An 11,983-nucleotide genomic window follows, 5' to 3' on the forward strand; every position below is an offset into this window, starting at 1 on the left:
CCGAAGGGCACCATGTGATCAGTGCATCCCCGAGCTGCCGGCGGTTATGGAAATATAATTAAATAAAGCCCCATCTGTGTGTACACAGACCCCGAAAAGGTGCTGAGACATTACCGGTATCCACGGGGCGCTGCGAGAAAACGAGGCCAAGCTGGGACTGATCAAGCCAGCGGTGCGGTTTGTGCGGGTGCGGCAGAGCCACCGACAAAGGGACCGTCCGGAGCCACGCGCCGTTTGGCACGTTGTGGCGGTGACACGAGGGCGGTGTGGGGACACGCACATGTCCCCATCCCGGCTTAGGGCTGCCTGGCGTGGCTGGCACCGCGGGGAGATGTGCCGGGGAGTGGGGCTAGGCTCGGCTCTGCCGGCAGGTGCCGGGTGCCACACGCCGCCAGCACCTCATCCCCTCCCCTCGTTACGCTCATTGCGTTAATGAAGGCAGAGGGGACAGCACTGGGGTCACTGCTGTGGCACGGTGCCAAGGGAGCAGCACCGGGGAAGTCCCCGGGGAGCTGCAGACCCTTGGGGCTGCCCTAACCCGGGCTCCCAAATCTCAAGCCGCTGCCAAAACAGACTCGTGTTCACCCCAGCGCCTCCCACCCACTGGTGCTGGGGACGGGCAGGATGTGTCCCCCCCCACCTCCATCGAGCCCTTCATTAGCCCCCACAAGCCACTCGGCTGCCTCTGAGATCAAACCAGTGACCCGGGTGCTTCCCTGCACCCAACGCAAGCTGGGCTAGGAAATGGGGAGGTTTAATGACGACGGTGGCGAGGCGCTCGGCTAATAGATGTCTGCTGGCGGGAGCAGACAGCTTCCAGATGGTATCGCACCAGGGCAGGGGGGATCGGCTGGGGCCAGGGGGGGCTGCGGGGGGCAGCAGCAGGCAGAGACGGGCAGAGCCAGCAAGTTGAAATGACTTTTTTTGCAGCCCTCCACACTGCTGCTTCCAGTAATTAGCCCAATAATTAAAAAGAATGGTGATAAGCAGGGTGTTCGGAGGGGCTCGCAGGATCCCAGCATCCCCGGGGAGGGCGAGCAAGGAGGAGGCGGGTAAGTGATTTGCAGAGGCGAGGGGTGGCGGGCGCGTGAAATGCAGAACACCAGGGCTGGGGGACCCCAACACGGTGCAGGGGGGGTTGCTGCGCCCCGTGGGGCAGGCAGGGAGAGGGTTTGTTTGCCCTGCAAAGCTGGGGTAGGGAGCAGAGATGGGGAAAGCTCCCAGCAGCAAGGTCAGGAGGGCTGGCTGGGTGCACCGCAGGCAGGGAGGAGCAAGCTGGACCCCAGCCACCCCCCAGCTCGCGGGCACCGTGCTGCGGACAGGGGTGATGCAAGGAGGTAGGCTAGAGGATGATGCAGGGCGATGAAAGGTGAGGTGATGCAATGCCGAACGATGTGATGTGGGGCGACACGCTGCGATGTGGAGTGACGCGAGGTGATGCTAAGCCAGCTGCTGCGATCTAGGGCAATACAGGGCATCGCGACACAAGGTGATGTGATGCAGGGCGATGCAATGCAATGCAAGGCGGTGCGATGTGATGCGATGCAAGGCAATGCAATGCAAGGCGATGTGATGCAGGGCAACGCGCTGCAGGGCAACGCGAGGCGATGCATTGCAGGGCGATGCCACGCAAGGCAACACGATGCAGGGAGATGAAACACAAGGCGAGGCGATGCAGGGCGACGTGCTGCAGGGCGACGCGAGGCAACGCGGCGCCAGCACCAGCGGAGCGACGCCGCGGCAGGCGAGGCGATGCCCCCATGGCGCACGCGACGTCGCCCCTCTCGGAGCGCGGCCGCGCTCCCCGGCCCGCCGCGGTGGCGATGCTTCATTTGAATTCTCGCCTCTCTCTCTTCGCAGATAACGAGCCCGCGCCATGCAGTCCTTTCGAGAAAGGTGTGGTTTCCATGGCAACCAGCAGAGCTACCAGCCGACTTCACAAGATACATCACGCCTGGAGAATTACAGGCATCAAAGTCAGGCAGGGCCGAACTGCGAGCGGCAGAGGCTGGTGGCGAAGGAGTACTACAGTCAGCAGCAACTGCCGTACTCGGGCTACGAGAACAGCGCCGTGGAGAAATACCACCGGGGAAACAAGCAATTAGCGGGGCAGCAGCTGCAAGGCAGGCCGGCCTTTTCCAATTACGCCGTGCAGGAGAACAGCCCCTACCCGGCCCGATATTCGGGGGACGAGAGCCTGCAGGCGTGGGGCAGCCAGCCGCAGGCGCTGCCCGGCGGCGTGGCCAAGTATGAGGACAGCCTGATGAAGAAGACGGCGGCGTTGGCGGGTGGGCGGCCGTACCACGAGCCGGCGGCCGCCTCGCTGCCCTTCCGGCCTCACTTTCAGCAGCAGCAGCAGCAGCAGCAGCAGCAGCAGCAGCCGCAGCCGCAGCAGCAGCAGCAGCAGCCGCCCGCGCTCCCCTACCCCAAGCTGCAGCGGCAGAAGCTGCCCAACGACGTCTCCTCGCCCATGCCCTTCTCGCAGAGCCCCCACTTCGGGCAGCACTCGCAGTCCTTCCCTGCCTCCTCCACCTACTCCTCGGTGCCGGGGGGCAGCCAGCCGGCACACTCCTACAAGAGCTGCACGGCACCCTCGGGGCAGCCGCCGCTGGAGCGGCCCCTGGGCAGCGCCGCCAGCCTGGCCCCCGGCCCCCGCGTGCCCAACCTGCACGGCTACCAGCCCAACCGCATCGGCTACGAGCAGCCCCCGCAGCCGCCGCCGCAGCCCCCGCAGCCACCGCCGCCGCAGCCCCCGCAGCCGCCGCAGCCCCCGCAGCCGCCGCAGCCCTTGCAGGGGCGGCATCACGCCCCAGAGACCCTCCATTACCAAAACCTGGCCAAGTACCAACATTACAACCAGCCGGGCCAGACCTACTGCCAGGGCGACGCGCCGCCTGTCCGGACGCCGGAGCAGTACTACCAGACCTTCAGTCCCAGCGCCAGCCACTCGCCGGCTCGCTCAGTCGGCAGGTCCCCGTCCTACAGCTCCACTCCCTCCCCGCTGATGCCCAACCTGGAGAACTTCCAGTACAGCCAGCAGCCGCTGAGCGCCGGCGCCTTCCCGGCCGGCATCGCCGACCACAGCCATTTCATGCCGCTGCTGAACCCTTCTCCCACCGACGGGACGAGCCCCGATGCTCAATCGGGGAACTGCAAAAACTTGCAGAAGGAGAAGCTGCCTGAAAACCTGCTGTCAGACCTGAGCCTGCAGAGCCTGACAGCGCTCACCTCCCAGGTGGAGAACATCTCCAACACTGTCCAGCAGCTGCTGCTCTCCAAAGCGGCCGTGCCCCAGAAAAAGGGCATCAAGACCCCAGCGAGGACCCCTGAGCAGCTCAAGGGACAGCACTGCAGCCCTGAGAGCAGCACCTACTCGGCGGAGCAGGTGGGGACCCCTCTGTCCGACCCGCTGAGCACCCCCCAATCCGTCCACGCCGAGACGCAGGACACCGACTACCTCAGCGGGTCGGAGGACCAGCTGGAGAGGAGTTTCCTGTACTGCAACCAGAACCGCAGCCCTGCCCGCGTCAACAGCAACTCCAAGACGAAGCCCGAGTCGGTGTCCACCTGCTCCGTGACCTCCCCGGACGACATGTCCACTAAATCGGACGACTCCTTCCAGAGCATCCATGCCAGCCTGCCCCTGGAGACCTTCACCAAGTATGTGACCAATGAACGGGACTGTCCCCGGCTGCTCCTCAGCGCCCTGTCCCAGGAGGAGCTGGCTTCTGAGATCATCGTCCTGCAGGACGCCATCAGCGAGAAGGCAGACAAAGCCTGGGCCAACTCTCCCATGCTGAGCAAGGAGGCCACCAAGTCCCCTTTCCAGCTGGAGAACCACCGGCCCTGCCTGGACTCCATGGTGAAGGGCGCCTGGCCCAGCCAGGGTGACTCCAGCACGCTCACCGAGCCCCTCAAGCTGGACAAGGCTTCGGGGGCCAGCACGGGAAAGGACTTTGGCGAGGAGGTGTTCGAGGGTCCCCAGGTGGAATTCACGGCCGCCGAGACAAAGGACGCACTGAAGGACTCTGCCCCGCTGGCCTTCAACTCCAAGCCCAGCATCCCGGCAGCGACGTCGAGTGCGGGAGCCGCCAGCTACAGCTGCTATTCGAACACCACCGCCAACTCGGTGGGGTCCGAGAACGCCATGGAGCACTTCGAGTGGCCGGAGGAAAGCCTGGGTGAGGCGTGCCTGCGGTGGAAGGAGCTGCAAGCCGCTGACCTCCCCAAGGGCTTATTCCCCAGCAAATTGGTGGGCTCCTGCAAGGAGAAAAAAAATGCCTGCGGCTTGGATCTGTGTGATGGCGAGCAGCCGGCCAAGAGCGAGCCAGCCCGGGACTTCGGCCAGCAGGCGATGGAGGAGGAGGAGGAGGAGACGCTGACCTACGATGAAGCGGCAAAGGCGGACAGTGAGAGGTGGCTCCAGGACACCCGGCACTGCTGCTCAGCTGGGGACTTCAGCGAGATCCCCATCATCTCCTCGCCGGAGCTGAAGGAGTCAGATCTGGAGGCGGAGGAGTACTCCTCGCTCTGCGAGCTGGCCGGCTCAGAGCAGAAGTCGGTGACGTACGACACCTCGCCGCCCAAGCCCCCGGAGATGCCCGCCGTGCTGTCTTCCAGCGAGGTGCCCGTGTCCGCCGAGGAGACCGTCAGCACGGTGGAGAAGGAGAGCTCAGCTCCCGCCGCGCGCCTCTCCGGCCAGTCCGTCATCCTGCTGGGCCCTGCCGTGGGCACGGAGACCAAGGTGAAGAGCTGGTTCAAGTCCTCCCTGCCCCACATCCAACCCGAGGAGGAGAGCGGCGGAGGGGAGACATCCCACCTGGAGGCGGCCGACGCCGAATCTGCCCCGTCGGTGAAGCAGCAACTCGCCCCCAAAAACACGCTGGGAAAGACGGAGCCTGTCTCGCGGGGCAAGAGCCTCCGCAACAAGAGAGTCCACTGCCGGCTGCCAGAGGGGGACGGCCCCAGCAGCGCCGTGCCGAGCCCCTTCGATGACCTGCCGGCAGCCGGCGGCATGGCCAGCGCCTGCCTCGGACCAGACGGCCAGGCGGAGATACCAAGCAAGAACGCCCACAGCCAAACGCCCCGGTTTCCAGCTGAGGGTCTGCCGGCGCGCATGTGCACCCGCTCCTTCACCGCCCTCGCTGAGCCCCGTGCCCCGGCCCCACTGGAGGGGCTGAAGGCCCCCACACACCAGGAGAAGCTGGGGAAGAAGCCCACCTGCGGCGTGAAGCAGCGGGTGGCTTTCAAAGCCAGGAAACGCAGCAGCCGACCGGCCCCCAAGGTGGTCCAAAACGCCAGCGATGCCACCCTCCTGGTGCCCGGCTTGGTGGCGGCAGAGGAGGTGGCGGGGCCGACGCCGCCGGAGGGGGACGCGGTGGAGGCGGGGGAGAGGGACCAGCGGTCGATGATCCTGCGCTCCCGGACGAAGACGCAGGAGGTTTTCTACACCAAGAGGCGGCGGGGCAAGCGGGCGGCCGACGTCCGGCTGAAGAACTGCAAGGCGCCCAAGAAGCTCATCTCCAACAACCACCTCCCACCCGCCTTCAAGCTGGCGGCGCCGGGCAGCCCCCACAAGGAGGGCAAGGTGGGTGCCCGGATGAAGCTGCCCAAAGCGGGGCCAGGCATGGGGGGCAAGATGTCCGAGCGGCCCCTGCACTCGCTGAAGAGGAAGTCCACCTTCATCTCCCCCATCCCCGCCAAGAAGAGGAACCTGGTCCTGCGGAGCAACAGCGGCGGCGTGAAGGAGGAGAAGCCAGAGGCCCCCCCCAGCCTCTTCAAGAAGATGCCCGTGGCCAAGAAGGTGAAAGCCAAGCTGCCCCCCAAGAGCTCCGGCGAAGCCGTCCCGAAGCCCCCCCCGCCGAAGGAGGCCCCTGATGTCTGCATCAAGATCACCTCCCGGGCGGCCTTCCAGGAGGCCACCAAGACCAAAGTGCTGCCTCCCCGCAAGGGCCGCGGCCTCAAGCTGGAGGCCATCGTCCAGAAGATCACCTCGCCCAACCTGAAGAAGTTCGCCTGCAAACCGGCGGCCACGGCGGCGGTGGCGGCGGCAGCGGCGGCCACGGCGGCCGCCTACGGCACCTCCCTGAGCCCGGCGGGGACGGAGAGGGAGCGGGCGGTGAAGCACAGCGGGGTGGCCCTGGCGGCGGGCGATGCCCGGCTGCCCAAGCTGGTGGCGGCGCAGAAGGCGCCCGCCGCGCCGGCGGTCGAGCAGCTCTGCCGAAACCCCAACGGCCGAGCACCCAAGGGGAAGCTGGGCGGCGGGAAGAAGCTCTCTACCGACGGCTGCCAGGGCGAGGCCTGCACACCAGCCCCGGGGGCCCAGCCCAGCTCCACCATGGCAGCCAAGAGCCTGGGGCTCCTACCCAAGAAGAGGAACCGCAAGGGCAAAGCGGCGGCGCTGGGCATGGCCAAGGCGCCCCTTGGCCCCGCGCCGCCGCTGCTGCCCCGGGAGCGGGCGGCGGGACCAGGAGGCGAGGAGGAGGCTCCACGGGAGGGCAAGAAACCAAAGAGCGAGGAGAAGGAGGCGGGGGGCGGTGAGGGTCCCCCCGAGGGACGCCCCACTGCCGGGCCGGCCCGGGGGCCGAAGCCACGGGCCAACCACTCCAACTACAACGGCTACTCCAAGAGGCAGCGGAAGCGTCTGGCCCACGGCAAGGCCAAGGCGGTGCCGGCGCGGTGCAAGAGCCGCGGCAAGCGGCGGCGGCAAGCCCAGCAGGCCCCGCTGCTGCACCCCGCCGAGCCCGAGATCCGGCTGAAGTACATCTCCTGCAAGCGGCTGCGGGCGGACAGCCGGGCCCCCCCCTTTGCCCCCTACGTCCGCGTGGAGCGGCGCGGCGAGTTCACCACCGCCTGCACCGTCGTCAACTCGCCCGGCGAGGAGGCCCGGCTGCAACGGGGACCGGCCGGGCCGGCGCCGCGACCGCGGGCAGCCTTGCCCGCCTCCTCCACCATGCACATGGGGCCCGTGGTGTCGAAGGCGCTGAGCGCCGCTTGCCTGGTCTGCTGCCTGTGCCGCAACCCCGCCAACTACAAGGACCTGGGGGACCTCTGCGGGCCCTACTACCCCGAGGACTGTCTGCCCAAGAAGAAGTCGCGGCTGAAGGAGAAGGCGCGGGCAGAGGGGCCGGGCGAGGACGCCATCCCACCCGCCGCGGCCGAGCGGGCGCCCCGAGGGACGGAGGGCGGCTGCGGTGCCGGCGGCAAGGCAGCGCGGCCGGAGGGTGCCGCCGAGGCGGCCAAGCAGAGCGCGCTGCGCTCCAGCCCGCGGGGCATGTTTCGTAGGCTGCAGAGCTGCTACTGCTGTGACGAGAGGACAGAGGGCGAGGAGGCGGCCGAAAAGCCCCGGCGGCACGAATGTCACAAGGCCGAGTCCCCGCCGCAGGAGCCGGCGGGCGACACGCAGGAGCACTGGCTGCACGAGGCCTGTGCCGTATGGACCGCTGGGGTTTTCCTGGTGGCGGGGAAGCTCTACGGGCTGCAGGAGGCCGTCAAGGCGGCTGCCGACCTGGTAAGAGCTCGGCCGCCCGCCCGGCACCGCATCCTGAGGCGGCATCTCCTGCCGGCCTCCTTCAGCCAAAGCCATTCCCGCAGCTGCGTCTCCGGCCGGGATGAAAATTAATAGGGTCGGCCCCGACGAGTCGCCCTGGGAGAGCGGGCAGGGTGTTCGTGTGCCATGAACCCCGCTGGCTTCCTGCGAGATTTGTGCTGCCGCGTCTCTGATAGCACCTAACCCCCCCCACCTTTTAGGCCTAGAAGCATATTTATGTTGTTATGTTTTGGGAGGGTGGCAGGGCCCCCCCGGGACCGCGAGGATGCTGAGCCCAGTGGGTCACATCCCCCCCAGCCCAGCCATGCGTCGCATGGGGCGGCTCGGAGGTGGGCAGATGCAGCCTGGTGAAGGCGGGATGGGAGACGAAAATGGGCACGACGTGGCCTGATGCCACGGTGATGGGCAGCAGGGGAAGGGGAGCTGGAGGGAGGGGACAGCCCTGCCCTGCTCCTCTCCCAGAGCGAGAGGAACACGGGCACATCGAGCGAGCAAAATAGGGAGGGTGCTGCTGGGAGACCTCCAAGGGGACAGTGGGGTTTTGTGCTGGGGAAAAGGAGGTGACAGCCACCCGGCAGAGGCCAGGCAGGGGGTCTCCAGCAAGCCCCCCGGTACTAGGTTTGGAGCTGGCCGTATTCTCAGGCGTGCGTGCTCACGGCATGGCTGTCTGGAGGCTGCTGCCTTCTCCCTGCCCACGCCGCGGAGCCGGGTGCTCCCATCCCTGCGGCACCCGCTGGGGATGGGGAACACCATGGTCCTCCACCACCGCTGCCACCGAGCCATGTCCAGCCCAGGCCGTGTCTCTTCACCTTCTGCCCCGTGGAGGATGGCTGCAGGCTCGGTGCCGTCCAGGGGAGCGGTACGGCGGGTAGAAATCTCGTGCGTGGCTGCAGACGGCCGAGTGAGAGGCACGGCGTCGCCCGCGGTGTGCCAGCACGGGAGGAAGGATGCTGCCTGGCGAGGTGGGGGGGAAGGCAGTGTGGGGCTGGAGAGGCGCAGAGACGCGGGCGCCTTCTCCTTGTGTCCGGGGCCGTCGCGGTGCTTTGCTCCTGCGCTGGGCTCTGACGGGGTCTCTCTGTCTCTCCACATCTCTCCTTCCCTGCTCCGAATTCCCGGGTGCGTTTAAAGAAGTGCTCGAGCTGCCAGCAAGCGGGAGCCACCGTGGGCTGCTGCCAGAAGGGGTGTCCCCACACCTACCACTACGCGTGTGCCGTCGACACAGGTGAGCCCGGCCGTGGGGACAGGGCTGTGGGGTCCCCTGGCACTCTCCAACACGGCTGGGCTGCTCTTACAGCACTTAAGCCCACCCAAGGTTAGGGTGGGCTCACGGCTCCCTGCCTGCCGGAACGGCGATGCCCGCAGCACTGGCAGTGCCGGCTGGTGTCCTGAGTTTGGCCGGCCTCAGCTGAACCCTTCATGCAAACGCTGCGGTTGGTCCGGAGGGTGGCAGGAGGCCGTGGGCCAGGGGGGATGCTGTGTCCCTGCCACTCGGGGACAGCCGTCCTGCAGTGTGGGGACTCCCCTGACGCAGCCTTCTCCTCTCCTCGCAGGTTGCTTATTAACCGAAGAGAGCTTCTCTCTGAGATGTCCCAAACATAAGGTAAGCCCAGACCTCCCCTGTGCACCCCCTCCAATGCTCCGCAGCCCCCCTGGGGTAGGAGGACCTGCCTTCAGACCATGTTCCCCCCCCCCCGGGGACACCCCGCTCCACTGCACACCCACCCAGGGCGCTCAGCCCCGTGTGGCAAGGGGCATCACACGGGGCACGGCATCGCGTCCCTGGGGGGATACCAGGTCACCCAGGACCCCTCCGCTGAGGGGTTAGGCCAGTGGGTGCTGGGTCTGGGACCCCCCCCCAAGCGGGTTCTTGGGGGTTTTCCCTGAGCGCTAACGAGGGTGGTGGACGACAACTGAACCCGAGCTAAAAGCACCCGCATCTGGGGTGGGTGCACGATTATTCACGGGTGGGCAGGGTGGCTGCTGATGGGGACATCCCCACCGGCTCGGGGGCTAACACACCCCCCCTTTCCAATTCTCCCCGCAGAGGCAGCCGGTGTAACGCCCGGTGGGCACCCACCGCCAACGAGAGGGACCGGCGGAGGAGGCAGCGCCCCGGGAGCGGAGCGGGGCCGGACCGGACCGGGCCGGGCCGGGCCGTACCGGGAGCCGCCCCGCTGCAGGTGGGCGCAGCGCTGCCGCCCCGTCCCCCCGTCCCCGTCCCCGTCCCCGCCACCTTCGAGGCCCCCCCCCCAGAGCCCGTTCCGGGTAGAGCGGGTAGAGCCAGCGCCGGGTTTTCCACCCATCCCCTCGCCGGGCTCCGGTAAAACCCGGCCTGGCCGAACGGGAGACGGAACGGGATTCCCCGGCCCGCCATGGCTGCACAGGGAGGGGGAGGGAATGGGGGGGGGGCGGGGGGGGGCGGGGGGGGCCGTGTATAAGGAGGGGGGGGGTCCCGGCGATGTTGTCTTACTGTGGGGCCGCCGGACCCCCCCGCGGGTCCCGGCTCTCCATATCTCACACTGATCTGATCTGAGATGTTGCCTTCAGCAAACCTCACGGTGTCTGTCTGTATATACGTGCGGCGGAGAAAAGGAAAAAAAAAAAAAAGACAAAAAAAGACAAAAAAAAGGACAAAAAAAAAGACAAAAAAAAAAAAGACAAACAACGGCCTGCTGTTTAAAACACCACTCTGCTTTTTTCCGTTTCGTTCTTCCATCTCCTGTCTGGCTCCCACCCTGCCTGTCTCGGGGTGCCAGCCCCTGCGCTGGGCAGCTGGGTCCGCACCGGGGCGAAGGGTGCTTGGCTGGGCTGGTGGGCGCCCACCGGGCTGCCCCAGCCCCGCTCCCTCCCTCCGAACCCCGGCCCATTGCACCCTCCACCCTCCCGCTCCATGGGGCGCTGGCGCTGCTGGGATGGGGACACCTGGTCCTGCTCTTTGGGACACCTCCCCAAAAAACCCACCCTCCTCTTTCTGCTCGGCCTCGCCAGCACCTCGTCTGCAGCTCCTCTTGCTGGGGACGGGCTTTGCTCCCTGTGCTTGTGCAAACCTCCATGGCTCTGGGTGCAAAACCCAGGGCTTTGGTGCAAACCCCAGGGCTCTGGGTGCTGAACCCCATGGCTCTGGGTGCAAAACCCATGGCTCTGGGTGCTGAACCCCATGGCTCTGGGTGCTGAACCCCATGGCTCTGGGTGCAAACCCCATAGCTCTGGGTGCTGAACCCCATGGCTCTGGGTGCAAACCCCAGGGCTGTGGGTGCTGAACCCCATGGCTCTGGGTGCAAACCCCAGGGCTCTGGGTGCTGAACCCCATGGCTCTGGGTGCTGAAGCCCAGGGTTTTAGCCTGGTAAGAGGGTGCAAGCAGCTCAGAAATGGCTTCCAGCTGGCAGCAGGGTCCTTGCAGGAGGAGGAGGAGGCATTTGCTTCCTCCCTCTGCATGGCCTTGGCTCGCCCCTCGCTGCCCTGGGTGCCGGGTTCGCTCGGCTCCCTTGGCTTTTGCTTCCCTTCCCGGCCACGTCGGTGGAGCTGGGGGGCTGCCCAGCACTGGGATCACCCCCTGCCCCTGTCCCCGCGGGGGTACCCCACATGACTCCCCAGTCTGCACACCCCAACCTTGCACCACCCGCACCCTGGCGCAGGTAGTAAATAACCAATCCAGGGTGAATCAACCCCAAATCCCATCCTAAAAACAGAGCTGCCAGCTGCTCCGCCACTTGCAAAGCGGGGGGGGAGGGGGTGGCATAGTGCTGGCCCCATCCGTGTCCCCCATCCCGGACCCTGCAGAGCCAGCACCTCGTGTCCCCGCCAGCTGTCGTGTCCCCTCCGTCCCACCCAGTCCTCACCCTCAAGGTTTGCTGGCCACAAAATGTCTGTTGTTTCAGCAGCTTGCCTTGGACACAGGAGTGAAAAACACAAAAAAGGAGGGGGGGTGGGGGGGAAGAGAGAAAGAATAATAAAAATAATTAATTTAAAGAAAAAAAAATAAAAATCCTGGTGTCCCTGGCAGTGTTGCCTGAAATATGGCTATTTTTAGTGACATCTTGTACATATGACTGTAAAATGGTAAACCGTGTGTATTATATATTGCCTCATTATATAGTGTATATATATGTATACATATACATATATATAATATATATGAAGACTGTAAATGTTAAGACTAGTGTTCTTATTAGTATATTGCTTCACACTGAAGATTGTGTGTAACAAGCTGTTTCTAAAAGATGTTTATTTTCCTTAAGAGTAAAAAACAGGTCATTGCATTCAGAGCGTCAATAAAGATACAACGATTGTTTTGGAAGTACGTGGCGCCCTGCTTGTGGCCTCTCTTTCTCCCGGGGGGGCTCCTGGGGGTCCCCCCCCGGGCTGTGCCAGCCCCTGGCTGGCCCTTTGTCCCCAGGTGCCACCTGTACCAAGGGTCTCGCTGTAGGGCTGGG

General features: G+C 65.6%; 1 protein-coding gene and 1 long non-coding RNA gene across 7 annotated transcripts in view; both read left to right on the forward strand.

Annotated features, from left to right (window-relative positions):
- Positions 1-9,961, forward strand: part of RAI1 (retinoic acid induced 1) — a 75,973-nt gene extending 66,012 nt beyond the window's left edge. For all 6 annotated transcript variants that reach the window (XM_069810405.1, XM_069810406.1, XM_069810409.1 and 3 more), the window contains 4 exons: positions 1,861-7,510; positions 8,678-8,771; positions 9,100-9,149; positions 9,594-9,961. In XM_069810405.1, coding sequence (XP_069666506.1) covers positions 1,877-7,510; positions 8,678-8,771; positions 9,100-9,149; positions 9,594-9,608 — 5,793 coding nt within the window. In that variant the 5' untranslated portion in view covers positions 1,861-1,876 and the 3' untranslated portion in view covers positions 9,609-9,961. The remainder of the gene's footprint in view (positions 1-1,860; positions 7,511-8,677; positions 8,772-9,099; positions 9,150-9,593) is intronic.
- A 16-nt stretch (positions 9,962-9,977) lies between these two features.
- Positions 9,978-11,850, forward strand: LOC138690563 (uncharacterized). The gene is made up of 2 exons (XR_011329364.1): positions 9,978-10,582; positions 10,754-11,850. It is a non-coding gene; the product is annotated as an uncharacterized lncRNA (long non-coding RNA).
- Positions 11,851-11,983: the final 133 nt, after the last annotated feature.

Source organism: Haliaeetus albicilla, chromosome 22, assembly GCF_947461875.1.
Source record: "Haliaeetus albicilla chromosome 22, bHalAlb1.1, whole genome shotgun sequence".
In the NCBI taxonomy this organism is placed as follows: Eukaryota; Metazoa; Chordata; class Aves; order Accipitriformes; family Accipitridae; genus Haliaeetus; species Haliaeetus albicilla.